Source organism: Lepisosteus oculatus, chromosome 4, assembly GCF_040954835.1.
Source record: "Lepisosteus oculatus isolate fLepOcu1 chromosome 4, fLepOcu1.hap2, whole genome shotgun sequence".
In the NCBI taxonomy this organism is placed as follows: domain Eukaryota; kingdom Metazoa; phylum Chordata; class Actinopteri; order Semionotiformes; family Lepisosteidae; genus Lepisosteus; species Lepisosteus oculatus.
In genome coordinates, this window is record NC_090699.1 from 13,784,211 (window position 1) to 13,809,117 (window position 24,907).

General features: G+C 45.2%; 1 protein-coding gene across 1 annotated transcript; it reads left to right on the forward strand.

Annotated features, from left to right (window-relative positions):
* LOC107076241 (butyrophilin subfamily 3 member A2-like) lies at positions 1-23,958 on the forward strand. Its single transcript, XM_069188271.1, has 20 exons — positions 1-285; positions 2,978-3,052; positions 3,545-3,892; positions 5,446-5,727; positions 5,810-5,935; positions 6,024-6,044; positions 7,640-7,660; positions 8,785-8,805; positions 9,847-9,866; positions 10,258-10,279; positions 12,660-12,684; positions 12,900-13,084; positions 13,259-13,279; positions 13,814-13,834; positions 15,637-15,657; positions 16,041-16,061; positions 16,237-16,257; positions 16,792-16,812; positions 17,110-17,134; positions 23,910-23,958. The coding sequence occupies exons 1-20, from the start codon at positions 267-269 to the stop codon at positions 23,956-23,958; spliced, it is 1,365 nt and encodes a 454-aa protein (XP_069044372.1). The 5' UTR covers positions 1-266.
* Positions 23,959-24,907: the final 949 nt, after the last annotated feature.

Below are 24,907 nucleotides of genomic sequence, written 5' to 3' on the forward strand. Positions count from 1 at the left end.
GCTGTGATCCTGCACCGCGGGTTTGGTCGAAGTCCGCGGTTTATCCAGAGAAAATGGCCTCCCAGCGATTTCTCTCTTCCTCGCAAAATATTGACCCCCCGGCGTTCATCCCTGTGGATCACAGGCAAGCGAACAAGTAGCCGATGAGCGAGTACCGCAGCAGACAGAGCTGGAGCGCCGCACTCGCCTTTAAACGCTTCAAACACCGAGTTTGACTTCTTTCAGAGGGTGCTGACATACCCGTAGGTCGGAACTTTTTCTCTCAAATGAACCTGTTCAAATCAGGTAAGTTTTCTGAAGTTTTGTTGGCCGTGTTAATATATTTTATATATATATACATTACATACTGTACATGCCGCTATGGTCTGGTGCACACTAAAGTCACCTTGCAGAGGTGCACTGTGCAGAAGTCTGACCGACGTTTTCCAGCGCAACAGGTACAGGACGGTATCTGTAGCAACTCGGTGCTACGGGAACAGCGGGTTCGCCAGTGGTGCCCCCTTGAGGAAACTTTAAGTCGAGTGGTTTAATAATAATAATAATAATAATAATAATAATAATAATAATAACACCACTGTAATGCGTTATAATAATAATAATAATAATAATAATAATAATAATAATAATAATAACGGAGTCTCCCCTTCACCACCACCAGTGTGCAGCCCCACCTGGATGATGTACCAGTCCACTCTTACACACCTCTGGGGAGGAGAACAGAGCGATGAAGCCAGTTCAGAGACAGCGTATCTATTAGGAGGTCAGGGGGAAATTTGGCCAGGACGCTGGGGTAACACCCCTACTCTTTTTGAGAAACACCCTGGGGTTTTTAATGAACACAGAGAGTCAGGATCTCCGGTCTCATCCGAACGACGACAGCTTTTTACAGTCTAGTGTCCCCGTCACTATACTGGGGCATTAGGACCCACACACACCACAGGGTGAGCGCCCCCTGCTGGCCCCATTAACACCTCTCCCAGGAGTCTCCTGCCAGGAAATGGGCTCAGAGAGCCAGTCTGACTGAGGGAAGGAGTTTCAGTTTCACTTTGACTTGCTCCAGGGTTTGAAGGATTTTTGTTTTCCTGTAACTGAAGTAGTGAAGATCAGTGCAGGTGTGAGACACATGTTTAACTCTCCCTGTCTCTGCGTGGAGCAGTTTCTTTTGAGTTTCAATTCAGTGTATTCCTATATAGTGCCACACAACAACAAGGCTGCCCCAAGGCGCTTGACAAAGCAAGTGACCGGGCAGGCAGTGGATACAGAGCAGAAAAGACCAGAAGACAACGAAGGAGAGGAACCAAAACCTCCTCAGTAAGGAGAAAAAAACCTCTAGGGGTCCAAGGTCCACTGGCTGCCCACCCCTCTGGGCACGCTAACATTATACAATTAAAAAAAGGAATAAATTAAATAAGGGTATGAATCCATTCATCATGTCTTGTGTATGTCAGTACTCCATGCAGATCTCTGTAGACCAGTAAATTCCTCCTAAATGATAGCTATATCCACGATGTCCCTCTTGGATCCATGGCAGTGATGCAGCATCCAACTCAGGTGGTGCCCAGCCTGGGCGCCATCCGGACATGTGGGGAGGAGGACAGGATAGTCTGGTCAGAACAGATGTATCTACCTGGTGGGCCAACACACAGACACACAATGGCACCAGCAGCCATGGCTGCAGCAGGCTATGATGTAAGGTGTGAGTAGGCTCGGCTGAAGTCATAGGTCTTCAGGCTGGATTTGAATACCGAGACTGACTTATCCCAAATATGGGGCGGGAGACTGTTTATACTGTTGTAACTAAAGGCTTTACTGCCAACTGTTATTTTATTAATGTGTGGAATAGGAAGTAGACCTGCTTTCTGTGATCTAAGCAGGCGACTTGGATGGTAAACATTAACAAGTTCCATTAGATAGACAGGTGCCTGACCTCTGAGAGCCTTGTAAGTAGGTAGAAGGATTTTGAAGTCCGCCCTGTACCTGACAGATTCAGTGCCAGTCTGTGGAGGATGCTGTTAGGAGGTGATTTTAATGGTTGTTGCGATAGAAATGGCCTTTATCCTGAGCCTCTATCCGTTAGGAAGCTGGGGATGAGAGGAAAAGGTGTTTAACAGAAGTTGGGAGGATATGTCAGATTCTAAATCTCAGACACTTCTTTTACGCATATATCCAGTAACTCTGCGCGCCGAGGCTGCGGGAGACACCCAGTTCAGAGACTGCTACAGCTCCTTCTCACTCAGCTGCTCCAGTGAATCACAGCCCCTCTTTCTGATCACAACTTGTCAGAGTTTATAGATGTTTAAAACAGAGGTGTTTATAGAGTGACCCTGCCTATCTGTCCTTACCTCCTCTCTGCTCCTGGAAAGTGTAAAGTACATCCAAGGAAAATGAAGGCTTTGAGTTTATGGCTGCTTCTTTTATTCATTAACCATGTGCAGTGTTTTATTAAACATTATGACTACCCTGGCCTGTGCCTAAGTGTTGATTGGCTCACTGCTTCGCAGGCTCCTGGTCTGAAGAGTGTTGTTATTTAATCACCTGGCCCTGAGGATTTCTGTGAGAGGCTGCCCAGAAACTACAGACTACTTTTCGCCCCACATCTTGCAGTGTCTTTTTCAGACACTCGATCTGCTCTCACGGTACAGTCTGTGTAGATATCCTTGCACATTATTTTAATTAATAGCTCGGTGATGTGGAGTGATTCTAGACTGGTTTTTAACGGGGCTCTGGTTAAGAGATCTGGCTCAGGAAGGGGCTCCCAGCCTGAACAGAGTGAACTCCCCTGTTCCAGTGAGGGGCAGGTCACCCCGACAGTGTCTGAAAAGCAGCTCTCAGAGGAGCCCTGATGAGCCTGCTGCAATGTCAGCAGTCCCGATCAGTGATGCAGCATGTGTGACAGTAGTGTAAGGGCTGGGTGACTTTCCGAGAGAAAGCAGGGCTGTCAGTGCTGTCAGTGAGCCTGTGTGTGCTTGTGTTGCAGCGATGGAGTCTGGTCGCCCACAGCGTCTGTTTCTGATCGTCCTGTTTCTCCAGCAGCCCTCTGTCTCCAGACCAGGTACAGCTCCTCACCCTCACCCTCCCACTGACTCTCCAGGGCAGCGCGGTCCCGTTGCTTCAGGGTGAAAGTGCAACGCCATATCGTTATCTCAGCCTAGGGACTGTAGAAACCGTGTCGTTATCTCAGCGTAGAGGCAGTCGACGCCTTGTGTGAGAGTGAGAGTCTCGGAGTGAGTGTGTGACTGTGTGACAGTGAGGGTCTCAGTCAGGGTGTGTGGTTGTGTGAGAGTGAGAGTCTCGGAGTGAGTGTGTGACTGTGTGACAGTGAGGGTCTCAGTCAGGGTGTGTGGTTGTGTGAGAGTGAGAGTCTCAGAGTGAGTGACTGTGTGACAGTGAGTCTTAGAGAGTGTGGTTGTGTGACAGTGAGAGTCTCAGAGTGTGTGACAGTGTGAAATTGTGTGTTTTCTCTCAGTAACGTGTGTGGGTGTCTGGGACAGGTGATGTTGTGTGACAATGTGAGTCTCAGTCTGTGTCTCATTCCTCTCTCCAGAGACGTTTCAGGTTCTTGGTCCAGCTGATCCTGTTGTCGCTGTGGCTGGTGAAGACACTGTCCTGCCCTGTTACCTCTCACCCAGGATCAGCGCTGAGGGACTGGAGATCCGCTGGTTCAGGGATGAACCCACTGAACCTGTGTTTTTATACCGCAAGCAAAGACCAGAGCTGCAAGATCAAGCCCTGACCTACAGGGGAAGAGCCGCACTGTTTCCAGAGGAGCTCAGTAAAGGAAACACTTCCTTACGACTGACACGGGTGCGAGGATCTGACCATGGGAGATACAAGTGCTTTGTCCGGTCTGTAAATTGGTACAATGAGGCTGTCATTCATGTGTCAGTCAGAGGTGAGTATCCTCCTCTCTTTATTCCCGGGAAAGATCATACCTGCAGGAGGACATGCTAGAGAGCGACAGGACAGGGAAATTCTTACCGAAAGTGGCCTAAAACTGCATTTTTGTGAGAAAATGACCAGTCAAGTGACCAGTATGATCTCATGAAAAGATACCAGTGATATAAGCACATGCGGTCTTTGGTCTGCTGGTTCAATTAAAGTTTTCAGTCTCTCTGATGCTGTGGTTGGCAGCTGAGAATGTATGTTAACACATTTCATCTAGAAGCGTGTTGAGCAAAGTGAAAGCGCTCCACAGCACCACACACACACACACACACACACACAGGTCCAGGAGCACAAGGCCTGGAGGGCCACCTGTCTCCTCACAGCGAAGAGGAGACAGAGATGTAGAGTATGACACAGCCCTGTGGAGGCTACTGGGATGGCAGTAGGCTCACTCCACTGTATTCATCTGCGGGAGGAACTCGCTGTGTAGCTTCGTCTTTACATATAAAACGCAAACTTCCCAGAACTTGAACAATTAATGGAACCACAGGAGGGTTCTACACAACGCTGAATCAACACAAGTCACCTCATACACTATGTGACCCAGGGAGGAGGTGTATTAAGTAACTGTCATACATGGATAAATTGATTTAGTTAAAAAAAAGAACTGACCTCTATCAGAGTGCAATCATATAAATATAATGCCCAAATACTGAGCTGTATGTTCAATATGAGAGTGTTTAATAATTTTTGTACTGAGAGAGTTCTATTTAATGGTGTACATTAAAAAAACATTAAAACTGTTACAGCACTGTTGATGCAGAGTGAGAGGGGTGGGGCGGTCTGGGGTGTCTGACAGCAGGAGAGGGGTGGGGCCGTCTGGGGTGTCTGACAGGAGGAGAGGGGTGGGGCGGTCTGGGGCGTCTGACAGGAGGAGAGGGGTGGGGCGGTCTGGGGTGTCTGACAGGAGGAGAGGGGTGGGGCGTCTGGGGTGTCGGACAGCAGGAGAGGGGTGGGGCGGTCTGGGGTGTCTGACAGGAGGAGAGGGGTGGGGCGTCTGGGGTGTCTGACAGGAGGAGAGGGGTGGGGCGGTCTGGGGTGTCTGACAGGAGGAGAGGGGTGGGGCGTCTGGGGTGTCGGACAGCAGGAGAGGGGTGGGGCGGTCTGGGGTGTCTGACAGGAGGAGAGGGGTGGGGCGTCTGGGGTGTCTGACAGGAGGAGAGGGGTGGGGCCGTCTGGGGTGGGAGACCTGATTTTTCTTCTTCTTCAGCAGCTAACCCATGACTGACTCTCTCCCTGCAGGGAAGACTTCAGCCTGCTCTTATAGGCATGCCCACAGCTATGTCTTGTTTGTTTACAGACTTCATTCATTCTAATGAGAGAGCCAGCTCCTGACAATCACACACTGGATTACATCATAGTATTTAATTATTGATTTGATAAAGGAAATCTGAAAGGGCAAAAGTTCTTTTAAATACAAATTACAGGATGGAAAACAACTCAGATACTCCACTTAAAACTCATATAAAAGGCAAAGCTGACTCTCAAATGTCCTTTCAGCTGTGGGCACCCAGACGGCGATCTCTCTGGAGACGCACCAGGCTCAGGGGGTCAGGCTGGGCTGTGAGTCTAAAGGCTGGTTCCCAGAGCCTGAAGTGGTGTGGCTGGACAGTGAAGGACAGAGCCTGACTGCCGACCCCACAGAGACGCACAGGGACAGCCAGGACCTCTTCACTGTGAGGAGACAGGTGACCGTGCAGCACAGCGCCACCAACAGGTTCACCTGCCGAGTTGAACAGCAGCAGCTGGACCAAGTGAGGGAGGCAGAGATCGACGTCCCCAGTGAGTAGCAGGGGCTCCTGTTCACAGCCTCAGGACGCCCTGACTCTGTGCAGCTCTGCAGCTGTGATGCTGTGTTTTCCAGGTGAACTCTTCCCCCGAGTCTCTCCCTGGATGGTGGCTTTCTGGGTGATCCTGGTCCTCGTGCTCTGCGCTCTTGTTGGTCTTGCTATGATCATGTATCGCCATGTCACAGTCCATAGGGAGAGAGGTATTTGACCAGTTTCTCTTACTATTTTATTAAATCTGCTGAACATGACATTTTCCTAATATGATTGTTCATTTGCTTTCATTGACAGAGAATCTTTCCAGAGAGAAAAGTAAGTGTTGTTTCTTCTGGGTGTCCTATGTTTTCTTTTGACTATTTCAGAACAATATTCTTGATGCTCAGTTGAGTGTTATCCTTTCTGGAAAATCTAGTTTCAGATATTTATGCCCCAGCCAGTGGTTCTGCTCAGGTTCTGTCACTAGTGTGATAGTAAGCAGTAACCCTGCTTAAAAACACACTGGATTTCAGGACTATCTAGTTTAATTCATCTAATTCTACACTTTCTCAATGGGAAAGAAAGGTATTGATCTGAATTCTTACAGTGTTTTCCAAACCGTTTTCTGTTGAAAAGGTTTTCCTGGTGTAATTTACTGTTGTTTTGCTTTGATTGACAGATGCTCTATGTAAAGAGAAGAGTAATTACTGTCTTCCTTTGAAATCCAGGTGTCACGCCCTCTGCAGCCAGCGGGCCCTCCTTCTCTGTCCTGTCTCTCATTTCCGGTTCTCTGCTGTCCTTCCGGTGTTTCTCTCTCTCTGGGGCTATATATTTCCGGGTCTTTCAGTCTGTTTTTGCTCAGCATTGACATTGATGTCCTGAGACCCTCCTGGCACCAGGTCGCCCCACGTCCGCTACCTGAGGGCCTAGGTTTCTATACGGCTTCTCCTGAACAGCTGAGCCCGGCTAACCCCCGTCTCGCCGCTACGCATAGGGTCTTTTTGTCCTGTCCTGTCTTTCCACGGTTCGTCCTTTCCGACATCCGTGACACCAGGGAAGCAATATGACATTTTTCTTACAGAACTCTTCTTACATTACTCTAACATTACCTCCAAAAACAGACCCCTGTCTGCTCTGGTGCTGAATTTGTCTCTCAGCATTGGTCCCAGTCAGTTCTTTCATCTGTAGTAATGTTGCCAGTGTGGCTATATCAGCTGCTCCTCATTGTTACTGGTCTGGGAGATACAACCAGCTTCCTGAGAGAATCAGAGTGAATCGCTCACAGGGACAGGCATGTCAGATTCATCACTCTTACACCTGTGGGTTTGTTACTTCATCACACAATTTATGCCAGAGCAAAAGGAAAGAAGTCAGAGCTCACTCACGTTATACAGCATGTGAGCATGTCTCTCCCTTATAAAAGGAGTTTGAAACAGATGTTTGGGAGAAAGGTACGTCCTCATAATAGAGGTGGACAGACAGAGTGACAGGGACAGACCTGTCTTAGTGAGCACTCTCACACTACTGAGACAGATTTTCTGAAGAGTGTGCTGGGATTTTGTTGTGATGTCACAGCACAATAGACGTGGATGTGTTACCACAGCACACAATGTATATCACAGCTGAAGAACAGAAACTGTTACTGATAGTCACATTATACAGACTTGAAACTTATTTCTTTCAAAATATAATACTGACTTCATCTGAGGAGGAGTGTTTTTACACTCAGCTAATTTAGAATGTTTTTCCTGAAATCGAATGTCTCTTGATTTTTTTTTGTTCTTATACGTTGTTTTATATTCCGATTCTATTGTGTATTGAAATTCCTTAAATACACTAGAAGTGATTGTTGAAAGGAGCACTGCTGAAGACATTGTTGTGATCAGTCTCGTATCACTGAACTAAACCTCTTTTTCTTCTTTCCATTGTAGAACAGCTGATTGAAGACCAGGGTGAGTGTGTGTGTGCTGTGATGAATACTGTGTGTGTGCTGTGATGAATACTGTGTGTGTGCTGTGATGAATACTGTGTGCGTGCTGTGATGAATACTGTGTGCGTGCTGTGGGAAGTACTGTGTTTGTGTATTGTAGGGAGTACTGCATGTGTGTATTGTGGGGAGTACTGTGTGTGTGTATTGTGGGGTGTACTGTGTGTGTGCTGTGGGGAGCACTGTGTGTGTGTATTATAGGGAGTACTGTGTGTTTGTTGGAATATGGTGTGTTTGTTGTGGGGAATACTGTGTGTGTCTGTTGTGGGGAGTACTGTGTGTGTGTATATTCTGGGGAGTACTGTGTGTGTGCGCTGTGGGGAGTACTGTGTGTGTATATATTCTGGGGAGTACTTTGTGTATATTCTGGGGAGTACTGTGTGTGTGTATTGTGGGGATCAATTTCGATCACTTGTTCAGTGGCGAGCGTGGCGCTCAGCTGTGTCTCTGGAAGCTCGAGAGGAGTCTGCACACTCGAGTATTAGCGCGCGCTGTATCGATGTAGCACAGTACGTGCGCTGCATATTTGACACACAAACGCATTTTATTAAAATACAGAATATGAGAACCCGTCTCAAGCTTTCTGAAACCGATTAAGTAAATAACAGGGGACACATTTACATCATTTTTAATTATTCCATTTTAATTCCCAATTTTTCAGTGCACACAACACATTTCCAGGGTCATCTAGCGGTACCACCTGAGGGCGCTCCACGTACCACAGTTTGAGAACCAGTGTTATAGAAGAATGACAGACCATAGTACTGCTGATAGCCCTGCTGAAGAGACAGCAGTAAACTGGGAACAGGCCTGTGTCACAGGGAGTTCAAACTGGGAACAGGCCTGTGTCACGGGGAGTTCAAACTGGGAACATGCCTGTGTCACTGGAAGTTCAAACTGGGAACAGGCCTGTGTCACGGGGAGTTCAAACTGGGAACAGGCCTGTGTCACGGGGAGTTCAAACTGGGAGTGGAACTAATGGTTCTTTTTCTGAAAACATTTGAGTTAAACTCTGTTTAATCCTTTTTCCTGTGAGTGGGGTGCAGATCTCTGCTGGACTGACTGTTTGTTCTTGTTCTTTACCAACAGGAAGTGCTGCCGCAGAACGAGGTAAGCCATTTCTGTTACATTTCTGTTAACACAGTATTTTCACCTTTGAAACTTTTTTTTTGTTTCGGGTTGTAATTTTTTCTTTGTTTTCCATTTCAACGTGATCATAAATTGGATTTTTCGGTGGTTTATGGTGTTATCCTTAACTTCACAAGAATGTTTTTAAGAAAACCAGAGAACTAGTCGTTTCCTTCATGTGCTGAAAAGAAAAGAGAAACAATGTTTCGGATGTGGAGCCTTCTGCAGGCGTCAGAGTCTCCACACATCCACGCACTCGCCACCACATTCCAGCTGCAATTAACCTATTATCCAACCACTTTCCCCCTTTTGTTTGACTTAACCCTTTCTACCTCACCTCATCTACTCACCTGAGCTATACAGTACCTCTCGCCGCCTGATTGTCTCGCTGCTCTTGGTTAACGATTCTGCCTTCCCACCTCCTGACCACGGTACTGCCTAATGATCTGGACTCTCAGGGTCTGAATCTGCCCCCTACTGGTATCTGACAACAGGTGACACCTTCTTGAGACCCGAAGAACATCCACGGCCGGAAACGTTGTGACTCTTCTCTTTTCAGCATGGAATAAACGTTTGCTTGTTCCTCTGCCGCCGATGCATGCGGACGCAGCTTCCCACCTGAATTTCCCCCAAATGTACGGTATACAGTAGTTTAATCGTTAAATAATGAGCATCTCAGGCAAGGTGGCCGGTAATTCTCTCCACAACCACAAGAGTTCAAAGCGGTGTGAAGCCTGATGTCAGATAATATCAGCTGTGATGATCAACACAGACCATACAGATAGGCTCCTCTTATCTAGAAAACAGTGGCTTACAGCCAGCTGCAAGCTAAACTCCTGGGGAACACCTGGGGTGTGTTCAGCATCTGTCCTGTATGTGTTCAGGCTATGCTATTGTCCCTGTGTGTCTGTGGGGCTGTAGGATGGTCTTCCTCACCTCTTTCAGTGCTTTTCGTAAATCCCTTCTACTGTTAACTGGCTTTCCTTATGTACTGTATCTGATTGTTCTTTCTTTCATTGACAGATACTCTTTCTGCAGAGAACAGTAAGTGTGTGTTTCTCTGTGTGACCAGTGACTCAGTTCGAATGCAGTAGGGTTTATCATGGCAGCCGTGCATCACTCTCTCTCTCTAAAGTTCGGCTCCATTCAGGTCTGGGTGCTTACTTTTTCATCACCTTACTCCTACTGTAGTCAACACTTGAGTCCTTCTTGCTGCAGGTATGACCCCATGTTTCACAGATACAAATCAATGATCAAATATTGTGATCCAACACAGAGAGGCATCTGTACATATTCAGCACCCTGTAGCACTGAAGATGTGTGTTGTTGTGTTGAGTTATTCATTGTCAGTCCGCTCACCAGTACTCAGCTGGATTTACTGCTTTGACTAATGAAATGCTTGTGACCGATTTTTGTTGCTTCTTCTCATTGACAAATAAACTCTCCACACAGAATAGTAAGTATTCAACACTAATCATGCATGACATGCATTCAATATCGTGAGCCTCTGAACTGAGGATCTGCTTTTTGATTTTCTGTTGTATTGTACACTCCTTAGGGAGTTGTTCATCTCTGTATGCAGGCTCTGTAAAATGATACGCAGTTTTGTTTCAACAGGAATTGCAAACAAAATCGATTATTAATTCCTTGTTTATGTTGTGAATGAATAGATATCAGTCCTGTGTTTTATACTACTAGACTTTAAAACTTTATCTTTCTTTCATCTGCAGGGAGTAGACAGTGTGTGTGTGTAGTGTAACACTGCTGCTGTGTTCATTGGGAGTAGACAGTGTGTGTGTAGTGTAACACTGCTGCTGTGTGCATTGGGAGTAGACAGTGTGTGTGTGTAGTGTAACACTGCTGCTGTGTTCATTGGGAGTCGAGTGTGTGTGTAGTTTAACACAGCTACTGTCTTCACACACGTGTCTGGGAGTACAAACAGACATGAGATTATTCACCTGTGTATTGTCCTTCTGTACAGAACTGTTGCTTTCCTGTGTGTTTGTGGTAGCCATGTCTTTCAAATGTTGAGTGATTTTATAGAATTTGTGTTCAGCTGAGTCAGGAGCAGGAGTCAGTGTGGAGTGTGTAACGGACACGGACTGGAATCCGTGTCAGATCTTGTAGAAGACCCTATGCGATGCGGTAAGAGCTGGAGTAAACAGGAGGCGTGGTAAAAAGGAACACACAGGGGTTTAATAGTGCACAAAATAATAGTGACAGTCCGTGAGACAGTGTACGGGGAAGACAAAACGGCATCCAAATCCAAACGGGTCCAAGGGCAGGTCAAAGCACAGTCCGAAAGTCCATAAACTGGAAATCCATCCTGGGACGCGACAAAGTTAAAATCCCCGGGAGGGGGAGCACACAGACAAACAAAACATGGAGGTCCAAGGGTGACGGGGCGAGATCCTCCAGACCCCGGGCTCGGGAAGCGTGAGGTGTCGGGGATGAGGCCTATGCCCTCAGGAGACGGACGTAGGGTTTCCTGGTGCTAGGCGGGCCTCGCGACATCTTACCCTAATGATGAGCCCCGACTGGAGGAGCTGGTCTTTAAATAATAACGCTAAAAGGGTACACCTGGAGAGCTAAATGACACGAACAATAATGAGAGCAGTGGAGCGCCCTCTAGGGAGGGATGTCGGGCGTGACAGAGTGTGTGAAAGGGACAGAGTGACTCCTCACTCCTCAGACACAGGAGAGGAGTCCTGTAGGAGAGACTCTGCTCTCAGGGAGATCCTGGAGAAACTGCTCTCTGTCTCACTGCTGTTTCTCTCCTCTTCCTTTGACAGAAGCTCTGAACAGAGAGATCGGTGAGTGTTTCTCTCATCACTGCTGTCCTTCATGTTCCTCAGTCCTCTAGTGCACAGTTTCTAGTGTTTGATACAGTTCAGGATTTAGTGATGGTCAGTTTTGTTTCCACAAAATCTACAGTTCCAGCGTTGTAGTGTCAAGTGATGTTTAGGTGGTTTGTGGTGTTCTCCTTATTTTTTTCTAACCCACCAGTAAGAAATGTTACTCTTATATTAAGATGTTTGCAGACTTCAGTTAATCTGAATTTTCACCTTTCATGTTCTGTTTCTTTCTGTATTGAAACTCTTTAATTTTTCCTTTGACAGACTCTCTGACCACACAGAACAGTAAGTGTTTCCCATTACTACTTTCTTATGAATTATCGGTCATCCTTTGCTGCACTTATTTCAAAGATGTTAGGATTTCTTCATGAGATATGTCTTATGTTTCTGTAACCATACACTTAATGTCCATTGATTTTGATCAGGTTTGTTGCCTTTTTGTTTCAAAACGTAATTATTTTATGTTTTAGAAATTATACCCTTGTTAACAGATGATTGCAGCATTTAGGTAGTGTGCATTTTAGTTTCATACTTTCTGTAATTTGTTTTCAATTAAAATATAGTGAATGAAACAACTTATACACATTTATGAAAACAGCATTTTTTAAATTGAAGTAATTTGTGTTTTATTAATCAAAGTAATTCTTAGTCCACCAGTGTGAATTTAGATTCCTGTCTGCCCCTTATCGAAATGCTTGTGTACAGATAGAGACAGACTAATGAGCCTGTCCAGCTGAGACAGATGTGTGCAGTGATTCATACAGAACTGCTCATGTTCCTCTTTCTGAAACCTGTCCAGTTGAACTCTCCTGAGTCTGATTTGCCTGGAATCTGAGTGTCCTGTGGGCAGGTGTGGAGTTAGAGGACTCTGCTGCAGTAACACTGTCAGCTCTCATTGCAGGGGTCTGCCTGTGCTCTCAGGGAGATCCTGTAGAGACTGCTCTCTGTCTCACTGCTGTTTCTCTGCTCTTCCTTTGACAGACACTCTGAACAGAAAGATCGGTGAGTGTTTCTCTCATCACTGCTCTCCTTCATGTTCCTCAGTCCTCTAGTGCACAGTTTCTAGTGTTTGATATAGTTTAGTTTATATTTTATATTTGAGTAATAAAAGATACTCTTATTAAAAGATGATAGCCAATAGTATTTATAGCATTGAATTGGAATTTCTGTGCTTTCCTGTGTGTCTCTGGAAGTCTTGGTGGTCAGTTAGTTGTCTTGAAGTGAGTCAGGAGCAGGAGTCAGTGTGGAGTGTGTGAAAGGGACAGAGGGACTCCTCACTCCTCAGACACAGGAGAGGAGTCCTGTAGGAGAGACTCTGCTCTCAGGGAGATCCTGTAGAAACTGCTCTCTGTCTCACTGCTGTTTCTCTGCTCTTCCTTTGACAGACGCTCTGGACCAAGAGAAGAGTAAGTGTTTCCTACTGTTACTGGTTTTCTTTTCCTTCATTCTTCACTGCTGTAGTTTTAGTGTTTGATGTAGTTTAGGATTTGTGTCTGTTTTCCTTCTGTCCTCAAATCCTGTATCATGTAGTCCTGTATCGTGAGCTTCTGCTGTTAAACTGGTTTCTCTTTTCTCTGCAGGGGAGCTTACTAAGAAGCTGGGTGAGTAGTTTCTTTTTGTCAAACATATTTATTACGGTTGTTTTCCCCTTTAAAATATTTTTGTCAGGGAGTGCAAAAGTCAAGGAAACACAGCTGTCCAGAACTTCAGTTTTAACACAGACAATAGTAAGATTTCGAACTACACAGACATGTTTGGCATATTATATTTTTAACAAGTGTGGACTTCTTTAAAAAGTCTGAATATGTTGGGACGTCACTGCTGAGTTTTCATCTTTGCCCAAGACTAAAGGTACGTTCCAGTCAAACTGTCTCTTTGGCGTGCTGAAAAGGCTGTGCTCCCGTGCTCACAAAGGAAAGTCAAGCAGTGTTTTCTTACAAGAGCTGCTCTGGCCTCGTCTTCGACAGGCCTGTGCTGAGGCCCAGCGATGAGCTCTCTGTTTGCCCCTCTCGCCACAGCGCTTATCTGACATGGGGCCACACTGGCTCTGAACGTGAATGTGTTGCTGTATGACAGTGTTAGCAGAGATGGACATTCAGCTGACTCATGTTCCACTGTTTTGTTCTCTTTGACAGAATCTGCTTCTAAAGAGAAGGGTAAGAATGTTCCCGTGTGTCCTGAGTTGAGATGTTTTGTTGAATTAAAGAATTTGGCTCTTTTGCTTTCCTGTGTGTTTGTGGTAGCCATGTTTTTCAAAAGTTGAGTGATTTTATAGAATTTGTGTTCAGCTGAGTCAGGAGCAGGAGTCAGTGTGGAGTGTGTGAAAGGGACAGAGGGACTCCTCACTCCTCAGACACAGGAGAGGAGTCCTGTAGGAGAGACTCTGCTCTCAGGGAGATCCTGGAGAAACTGCTCTCTGTCTCACTGCTGTTTCTCTCCTCTTCCTTTGACAGACGCTCTGGACCGAGAGAAGTGTAAGTGTTTCTCTCATCACTGCTCTCCTTCATGTTCCTCAGTCCTCTAGTGCACAGTTTCTAGTGTTTGATATAGTTTAGTTTATATTTTATATTTGAGTAATAAAAAATACTCTTATTAAAAGATGATAGCCAATAGTATTTATAGCATTGAATTGGAATTTCTGTGCTTTCCTGTGTGTCTCTGGAAGTCTTGGTGGTCAGTTAGTTGTCTTGAAGTGAGTCAGGAGCAGGAGTCAGTGTGGAGTGTGTGAAAGGGACAGAGGGACTCCTCACTCCTCAGACACAGGAGAGGAGTCCTGTGGGCAAGTGTGGAGTTAGAGGCGTCTGCTGCAGTAACACTGTCAGGTCTCACTGCAGGGGTCTGCCTGTGCTCTCAGGGAGATCCTGTAGAAAGTGCTCTCTGTCTCACTGCTGTTTCTCTCCTCTTCCTTTGACAGACGTTCTGACCAGAGAGAAGAGTAAGTGTTTCCCTCATCAATGATCTCCATCATGTTCCTCAGTCCTCTACTGCGCAGTTTCTAGTGTTTGATACAGTTCAGGATTTAGTGATGGTCAGTTTTGTTTCCACAAAATCTACAGTTCCAGCGTTGTAGTGTCAAGTGATGTTTAGGTGGTTTGTGGTGTTCTCCTTATTTTTTTCTAACCCACCAGTAAGAAATGTTACTCTTATATTAAGATGTTTGCAGACTTCAGTTAATCTGAATTTTCACCTTTCATGTTCTGTTTCTTTCTGTATTGAAACTCTTTAATTTTTCCTTTGACAGACTCTCTGACCACACAGAACAGTAAGTGTTTCCCATTACTACTTTCTTATGAATTATCGGTCATCCTTTGCTGCACTTATTTCAAAGATGTTAGGATTTCTTCATGAGATATGTCTTATGTTTCTGTAACCATACACTTAATGTCCATTGATTTTGATCAGGTTTGTTGCCTTTTTGTTTCAAAACGTAATTATTTTATGTTTTAGAAATTATACCCTTGTTAACAGATGATTGCAGCATTTAGGTAGTGTGCATTTTAGTTTCATACTTTCTGTAATTTGTTTTCAATTAAAATATAGTGAATGAAACAACTTATACACATTTATGAAAACAGCATTTTTTAAATTGAAGTAATTTGTGTTTTATTAATCAAAGTAATTCTTAGTCCACCAGTGTGAATTTAGATTCCTGTCTGCCCCTTATCGAAATGCTTGTGTACAGATAGAGACAGACTAATGAGCCTGTCCAGCTGAGACAGATGTGTGCAGTGATTCATACAGAACTGCTCATGTTCCTCTTTCTGAAACCTGTCCAGTTGAACTCTCCTGAGTCTGATTTGCCTGGAATCTGAGTGTCCTGTGGGCAGGTGTGGAGTTAGAGGACTCTGCTGCAGTAACACTGTCAGCTCTCATTGCAGGGGTCTGCCTGTGCTCTCAGGGAGATCCTGTAGAGACTGCTCTCTGTCTCACTGCTGTTTCTCTGCTCTTCCTTTGACAGACACTCTGAACAGAAAGATCGGTGAGTGTTTCTCTCATCACTGCTCTCCTTCATGTTCCTCAGTCCTCTAGTGCACAGTTTCTAGTGTTTGATATAGTTTAGTTTATATTTTATATTTGAGTAATAAAAGATACTCTTATTAAAAGATGATAGCCAATAGTATTTATAGCATTGAATTGGAATTTCTGTGCTTTCCTGTGTGTCTCTGGAAGTCTTGGTGGTCAGTTAGTTGTCTTGAAGTGAGTGAGGAGCAGGAGTCAGTGTGGAGTGTGTGAAAGGGACAGAGGGACTCCTCACTCCTCAGACACAGGAGAGGAGTCCTGTAGGAGAGACTCTGCTCTCAGGGAGATCCTGTAGAAACTGCTCTCTGTCTCACTGCTGTTTCTCTGCTCTTCCTTTGACAGACGCTCTGGACCGAGAGAAGAGTAAGTGTTTCCTACTGTTACTGGTTTTTCTTTTCCTTCATTCTTCACTGCTGTAGTTTTAGTGTTTGATGTAGTTTAGGATTTGTGTCTGTTTTCCTTCTGTCCTCAAATCCTGTATCATGTAGTCCTGTATCGTGAGCTTCTGCTGTTAAACTGGTTTCTCTTTTCTCTGCAGGGGAGCTTACTAAGAAGCTGGGTGAGTAGTTTCTTTTTGTCAAACATATTTATTACGGTTGTTTTCCCCTTTAAAATATTTTTGTCAGGGAGTGCAAAAGTCAAGGAAACACAGCTGTCCAGAACTTCAGTTTTAACACAGACAATAGTAAGATTTCGAACTACACAGACATGTTTGGCATATTATATTTTTAACAAGTGTGGACTTCTTTAAAAAGTCTGAATATGTTGGGACGTCACTGCTGAGTTTTCATCTTTGCCCAAGACTAAAGGTACGTTCCAGTCAAACTGTCTCTTTGGCGTGCTGAAAAGGCTGTGCTCCCGTGCTCACAAAGGAAAGTCAAGCAGTGTTTTCTTACAAGAGCTGCTCTGGCCTCGTCTTCGACAGGCCTGTGCTGAGGCCCAGCGATGAGCTCTCTGTTTGCCCCTCTCGCCACAGCGCTTATCTGACATGGGGCCACACTGGCTCTGAACGTGAATGTGTTGCTGTATGACAGTGTTAGCAGAGATGGACATTCAGCTGACTCATGTTCCACTGTTTTGTTCTCTTTGACAGAATCTGCTTCTAAAGAGAAGGGTAAGAATGTTCCCGTGTGTCCTGAGTTGAGATGTTTTGTTGAATTAAAGAATTTGGCTCTTTTGCTTTCCTGTGTGTTTGTGGTAGCCATGTTTTTCAAAAGTTGAGTGATTTTATAGAATTTGTGTTCAGCTGAGTCAGGAGCAGGAGTCAGTGTGGAGTGTGTGAAAGGGACAGAGGGACTCCTCACTCCTCAGACACAGGAGAGGAGTCCTGTAGGAGAGACTCTGCTCTCAGGGAGATCCTGGAGAAACTGCTCTCTGTCTCACTGCTGTTTCTCTCCTCTTCCTTTGACAGACGCTCTGGACCGAGAGAAGAGTAAGTGTTTCCTACTGTTACTGGTTTTCTTTTCCTTCATTCTTCACTGCTCTAGTTTTTGTGTTTTATATAATTTAGGATACTGAATGTGTGTGATTGTATGTTGTGTAGTATTGTAATACTAAAACAATAAAAGATAAAGCTAAATAATGAAGATTGATTGGGTAATAGTCATATGAAAATGTAAAAATACTCTTTCATTTATTTTTATCTTTATATATTGAGAAGATAAAAATGCCTCTTTCTCTGCATGAATATTTTCAATACTTCTGCACTTGTGCAGATTACACAAAACACTTTCTCACTTCCTGACTGTACACACCTGCGATTGAGCTAATTCTAGAGTTTATAGAACTGAGAGAAAGGTGTTGAACTCAGTTCTTTTAAAACCTGTTCAGTTTTAAATGCAGGCAAAAGACCACTGACTGCTTGAAGATCCTAGAAAAAGGGCTGTCCGAGAGCAGGCTTGTAGATATCACCTGTTTGGTCTTTAACTGAAGAGCAATTTATAATGAAATAGATGGAGATCTGATTGCATCAAGCATTACTTAATAATATTGAATTTCGAGATCATACTGTTTGGCAATCGAACCACATCAATATTGAGTCCAAAGTGGCAAATTAAGAGATAAACAAGAGATACGATAAAATCATTTTATTGGCCATATACAGTTTCTTGCATCAGGAATGTGTCTTTTCCCAGACCCCAGCTTGCTCTCCATGAGACACACAGACAGGGAGAGAAGCTGAGGGTCAGAGCGCAGGGTCGGCCATTTATACAGCACCCCTGGAGCAGCTGGGGTGAAGGGCCTCGCTCAGGGGCCCAACGGAGTAGGATTCCTCTGCCGGCCATGGGATACAAACCAGCAACCTTCCAGCCACAGGTGCAGATCCCGAGCCCCAGAGCCACCACTCTGCCCGGTGTGTCATAAATTGAGATATGACACTTCCTGCTGCTCGGTTAGCGGTCCGCATTTGGAACAAATACAAAATAACATCCTCCAGTTTTCACTGGTAATGGACTGCAATAAGTACTGGATGTGTTGCTGCTTCCCTTCATTCCCTTGTAGAAGGATTTACTTTGAATATTCCATTAAAATGCAATATTATGCACCATAACTATTCAAGAAGACCTGTGTTTTGCTACTGTAGTTTGATATTAAATAAAATGGAAAAACATGGGTAGTTCAGAATCCTAAATACCGAACCTGTGTGAACCACACAGAAGAGGTTGAGTTTTCACATATATAGATCGTTTTGTCTCAACAGAGCTACAGGTAACTGGCAAAATAAAGGAAACACTGGAATAATTGAGGAATACAAAGTATATTCAAAACAGGTGCTTCCACATGGGTAGAGACTGTAGACCCAGAGAGAGAGTCTCTCCTGTAGCTTCAGGAATACAGGGAGGAGGAGAGACTGTAGACCCAGAGAGAGAGTCTCTAATTCAGCTACAGGAATACAGGGAGGAGGAGAGACTGTAGACCCAGAGAGAGAGTCTCTCCTGTAGTTACAGGAATACAGGGAGGAGAGACTGTAGACCCTGAGAGAGAGTCACTCCTGTAGCTTCAGGAATACAGGGAGGAGGAGAGACTGTAGACCCAGAGAGAGAGTCTCTCCTGTAGCTACAGGAATACAGGGAGGAGGAGAGACTGTAGACCCAGAGAGAGAGTCACTCCTGTAGCTACAGGAATACAGGGAGGAAGAGAGACTGTAGACCCAGAGAGAGAGTCTCTCCTGTAGCTTCAGGAATACAGGGAGGAGGAGAGACTGTAGACCCAGAGAGAGAGAGTCTCTCCTGTAGCTACAGGAATACAGGGAGGAGGAGAGACTGTAGACCCAGAGAGAGAGTCTCTCCTGTAGCTACAGGAATACAGAGAGGAGGAGAGACTGTAGACCCAGAGAGAGAGTCTCTAATTCAGCTACAGGAATACAGGGAGGAGGAGAGACTGTAGACCCAGAGAGAGAGTCACTCCTGTAGCTACAGGAATACAGGGAGGAGGAGAGACTGTAGACCCAGAGAGAGAGTCTCTCCTGTAGCTACAGGAATACAGGGAGGAGGAGAGACTGTAGACCCAGAGAGAGAGTCTCTCCTGTAGCTACAGGAATACAGGGAGGAGGAGAGACTGTAGACCCAGAGAGAGAGAGCCACTCCTGTAGCTACAGGAATACAGGGAGGAGGAGAGACTGTAGACCCAGAGAGAGAGTCTCTCCTGTAGCTACAGGAATACAGGGAGGAGGAGAGACTGTAGACCCAGAGAGAGAGCCTCTCCTGTAGCTACAGGAATACAGAGAGGAGGAGAGACTGTAGACCAAGAGAGAGAGAGTCTGGGTCTGTGGTCAGCTGTATTCCTGTAGCTACAGGAGAGGCTCTCTCTCTGGGTCTACAGTCTCTCCTCCCTGTATTCCTGGATATTGTGGTCAGCTTTCAGTGTATAAACCCCTTATTACATCTAAAACTGAACCTTTGACTGTAAACTGGTACAGAGAACACAGGCAGGGATCTACTGAGCAGTGGAAACAAGTCATATGGACAAGTGACTCATCCTTCACTCTGTTCTCAGCAAGAGGATGAGTACATATGTGGCACACGCCTAGAGAAGCCTACAGGCACCAGTGGACGAGTACACGTGGGGCACACGCCTAGAGAAGCCTACAAGCACCAGTGGACGAGTACACGTGGGGCACACGCCTAGAGAAGCCTACAGGCACCAGTGGACGAGAACACGTGTGGCACACGCCTAGAGAAGCCTACAGGCACCAGTGGACGAGAACACCTGTGGCACACGCCTAGAGAAGCCTACAGGCACCAGTGGACGAGAACACGTGTGGCACACGCCTAGAGAAGCCTACAGGCACCAGTGGACGAGAACACGTGTGTCACACACCTAGAGAAGCCTACAGGCACCAGTGGACGAGAACACGTGTGTCACACACCTAGAGAAGCCTACAGGCACCAGTGGACGAGAACACGTGTGTCACACACCTAGAGAAGCCTACAGGCACCAGTGGACGAGTACATGTGGGGCACACGCCTAGAGAAGCCTACAGGCACCAGTGGACGAGAACACGTGTGGCACACGCCTAGAAATCAAAGCCGCTGTGAGTGATCATGTTCATCGTACTGTAAAGTGAAGCATTTCTTTCCTGGATGTCCGTAGGACAGGAGTGATCACTGAACAGTTTGATGAACATGAAGACAATGTAAACCATATGCAATGGCCAACCCAGTCACCAGAGTTCTAGTATAGAAAGCCAAGTGAGTCACTTAACACCCAGCAACACACTTCCCCAAACAGAGAGAGGGAGAGAGCTGCTCCGTTCTGTAGAGACACGTGGGGGATTGTAGTATGGGCAGCATATATACTGTATATACTGTACATGTACATTCTACAGCATATTATATATACACTACTGCTATTATTTTTATTATAATGTTGCAAATGGGTGGTTATGAAACTGGTGGAAATCGGAAATTGACCGAGTGGTTTACAAACAAGGCGTTTCAGAGGCCTAACGTTCTGGACACCCAGAAAACCCCAGACTGCTACCTAGAGAGGCCATATAAGAGATGAGCTGCCTTCTAACTGAATACAAATCAACTTACAGTTACATCTCTCTCTCTGCACCCCAGATGCCACAAAATTAATGTTTTGTATACATCCCTATATCCCTGTCCTTGAAAGTGCACCCTAAGCAGGAAAGACATTTCTAACTGAGCTCTCTTTTTCCCAGGAAACCCAAGTTACCTAAAAACACAGAACAGCTCTCTCTCTCTCTCTCTCAGGGTTCAGATACTGAGCTCCAGTCAGGTTTGGTCTGGATGATCATGAAGTCAAGAAGAAGACTCATCCTCTTCACCTGCTAAACGTACAACACCTGGTTCTTCCTCACGATCCACCGACATGAAATATGGCTACAGAAGGTATTGAACATAGAAAGGCACTGTGTTTGACTAAATGGTGTAAACTTTCAGAATAATTTCATGCAGGAGCGTCCTGTTTCTTAAAGAACAAAGTCGTTCAATGCCAATCACTGACCACTTTATTAGGATCACAGAATATTCGTCTCAAGTAAGTCGGGATCGCTTGACGCACAGGGCAAGATGGCTGTCTTTCACTTTTACACTAATACATCGAATTCACCCTCCTGGAAAGTACGCAGCTTGGACTGTCCTGACAAGCCTGCTAGCAGCCCCGATGTCCTTGTGCGGAAAGATAATGGATGTTGTAGCGATGTGATATTTCAGCTGCACATTAAACGGATTGACTTGCTCCTTCAAATGCAACAACAGTTCTGATTATATTAGATGTTTCATCTCTGACGCTTTCACTGAGCTGCATGGCAACGATCGACAATGATCCACATATTTGCTGACCATTTAAAGTAAAGGCTACATGTGCTGTAAACTCTTAAAAAACTTTTCAGATGCAGTGTAATTGTTTCTTATGTTTATGGTTACTTTTGTTAGGAAATGTAAAACAATACAGGATTAAAGGTAACATCTAGGATGGGGTGGCAAGTCCATATTTAGGGGTGTCCACCCCTCCTCTGGCTACACCCCTGTGACAGGGGTACGCTGTACCCCAGCTGAGGGGTGGCGAGACCAGACCTTGAGAAATACAGTCAGACAAACACATTGTGATCAAGGGGTGTCCTAGAGCAGTGGAAATCTCTACGGCGTTATTAGTGGCTCTGTGACATGGTTCCTGTTGACCCAACACTGCACACTGTTCCAGTGACAGAAACGTTTCTAAAGGAAAAAACCTCAGTCAAGGACTGACTCAGCATCTACAGTATGTGCACAGTCTGGGTGGTGTTGGACTGCTGTGTCTTGTGAGATTGTGCAGCCTGTTTTATCACCTGGGTCACTAGGAGAGTGATAAAGGGACTTGTTCTAATCTTTAAAAAAACCGCCATGTTTTAACAAATTCAGAATAGCATTTCTTTATATGTGACGTATATACACTGCAACACAAGTCCTGATTAAAAGTAAAATATTGGTGCTTCTATCACAGTGGAAGATAAAATAAAAGATTCTGCCTGGAGCGCTTTGGAAGTGTTTTTAAACTGTTTTGTCTGTGTATTTTAACACCTCTTAAAGTGTAAAAATGTATTTACATGCCTGAGATGTAAAGACTACAATCCTGTTTTTTTTGTAAGTTATAAATTGTTATTCTTCTTAAGAATGCACAGAATGCACACTGTTCTTTTTAAAATCTGCACGTGTTCACATACAATCAGATCAGATTAGCTACTAGCAGTTGAACCATATACAGTTTGTACAGTAGATGGGCAGAATGACCTGTTGTTTAGAACTGTTGTTATATTCACACGCACTAGAGTGATTACTGATGTGAACAGTTTGTATTGGAAAGTAGTGATAGTGTAGTAACACTGCAGTACTAGTTCAAGCAGGCAGCTGCGTCAGCATGCGCAGACTGCAAAGGAACAGGTAGAGGTTTATTCCGGGCTGAAAAGAGAAGGAAGAAAACACAGCGTTTCGGCTGTGGAACCTCACACCCGAAGAAGACTCCACAGCCGAAACGTTGTTTCCTTTCTTCTCTTTTCAGCCTGGAATACACCTTTACACTGCAGTGCTGCTCATGGTAACTGCATCGACAGCACAAAAACACATCATTTTCCTCACTGTAGCTCTGTCACAGTTCAGCTACACACCAGCAGGTGTTACACGTCATGTTGACAGTGTATTTTATCATTCTGTTAGGAATCTGCAGTCTGTTGGAATTCAATAAGCTTTTTGCCAGTGTATTTGGGTTTGTATTTTTGAATAAAAGTTAAACAATTGTTTTAAAGTGACTTTTTTCCCCTCTCTTGTGATTGGCAGGTGTTAATCACATGTTGAAAGGTTGCTGTATGAAAAACTCTAGATCAGAGACAATGGGCAACACCTGGCTAGTATCGACATCTCCAGTTCTTGGGAGCTTCCCAGCAGGAAAGGAGCTGAGGTGTAGGGGTTCTGAGACACACCGATCAAAGGAATTGGTTTTGGTGTATCTTGTTTAACTAAGCTCTCTGTATATCATTAATAAGCATCAACAATCAAGGAAGATCCATACAAAGAGAGAAGAAGGAGTGGCAGAGGAGAGGGGAGAAGGGATGGAGAAAATAAGATGAAGAGACAGGGCCAGGCGGGAGGTCCTTGTTCTGATCAGCCTTTAAGACCGGATTTAAGTATTTGAACCTTGTTAAGACGGCTTGCCATTCTGTTGTTTTTAGGAAATAGAATCCCCTCTGTTAGAAACGTTCTCTCCTGGTTGGTGGGCGCATCTTTAGAAAATGGAGATATGTTCCCATTCTATTAATTCTGTAGCACCTGGGTTGACAGAGAGTTTGGGCTCTAGGTGATATTCTGTTTGCTGCAGGAGGCAGGACTGTCGCTCTTGCTGGCCTGTGCCACAGTCCCCCATTGTCAGGGTGAAAACCTACAGGCTTGGTGCAGGAAGCAGACTCTTCTGGGACGCTGCTGAAGGTGCTCCTGCTGGGCTTCATTGCCAGTGCAGCCTTCGGGGGAAGTCACACAGCACAACCCCTTCAGTTTCAAGAGTTACAACGGGAATTTCTTGACCTTTTACTCAGTTGGCAGACAAATACTGTACCTGCAAAGCTGCTAAAACCTGATTTTTTCAGGAAGAACTATGTGAATATTTTAATCAGGTGACAACAGCAGATAAACATCTGAAGGACACTTCCTTATACTTTATACCCTTATATACCCTGTTAAATAGTAACAGGATAGTTTCCGCCATTTTTGACAGTGTGATAGAGACCAACATGAGGCAGCAGATGCTGTACGACTTCAGTTGAAGAGCACAACATTTACACAAGACAGCTTGAAGACACACACACACACACACTCACACACACACACACACACACACACACACACACACACACACCCAGCCAGGTTCCTCAGAGGATCTCCAAGCCACATGTTGCCCAGAGACGGAGGTCTGAAGGCTCCTGCATGCCTGATAGTCAACACTCTCCCGCGTCACTTACCAGCTAAGCGTGGCCTCACTATACACCCGCCCTCCGGAGGACAACCAGAACCACGCCTGAGGTGGGTAATGGTGTATACTTGCCTTTGAATACTACTCATTAAAGCCACTGTGGCTATGGATTATAATGATACTCCAGAACCATGAAGTGGTATTACAGAGACAATAATCTATAAACATGTAGGATCAGTGGTGTTATGAACCAGTCACTGCTCCTGAATGATTTGATCTCCCTCCTCCCTCTCTGTGCACGACAAGCCGGGGCCCTGCAGAGAGAGAAGGGTGAAAGTGAAAGGAGGAGAGGAGAGGAGCGACAGAGTAAAGGATGAGTTTTCCTTCACCCGGCCATCACGTTCTTGAAAACTTCCTGAAACGTGACGAGCAGGAGGAGCGACAAACAGTTCAACAAGTAAAAGCAGTGGTGGGCCAGGAACTTAATTATCACTCCAGCAAAGTGATGTTAAAATGAATCATGAAAGTTATTGAGTTGATGTCTTCCGAGCTGTAATATCCACGGATCAGCTATTACAGTTGGTCTTGCACACTGCCTTCATCTAGAAGCAAATAGTTTCACTTCATATTAATGTTCACCCAGTTCACTTCCGTCTTTCGGATGAGACGTTAAACCGAGGTCCGGACTCTCAGTGGTCATTAAAGATCCCTGGGCATTTCTCGATAAGAGTAGGGAGTTATCCTGGTGTCCGGGCCAAATTGTCCCCCTCGGCCTTTACCATGGCCTCCAAATTGTCCCCATG

Excerpts from the sequence above, each read along its gene's own strand:
- LOC107076241 (XM_069188271.1), top strand. Across the intron at positions 3,893-5,445 it reads CATTCATGTGTCAGTCAGAG|CTGTGGGCACCCAGACGGCG; the intron begins GTGAGTATCCTC and ends ATGTCCTTTCAG. Across the intron at positions 13,085-13,258 it reads CGCTCTGGACCAAGAGAAGA|GGGAGCTTACTAAGAAGCTG; the intron begins GTAAGTGTTTCC and ends TTTTCTCTGCAG.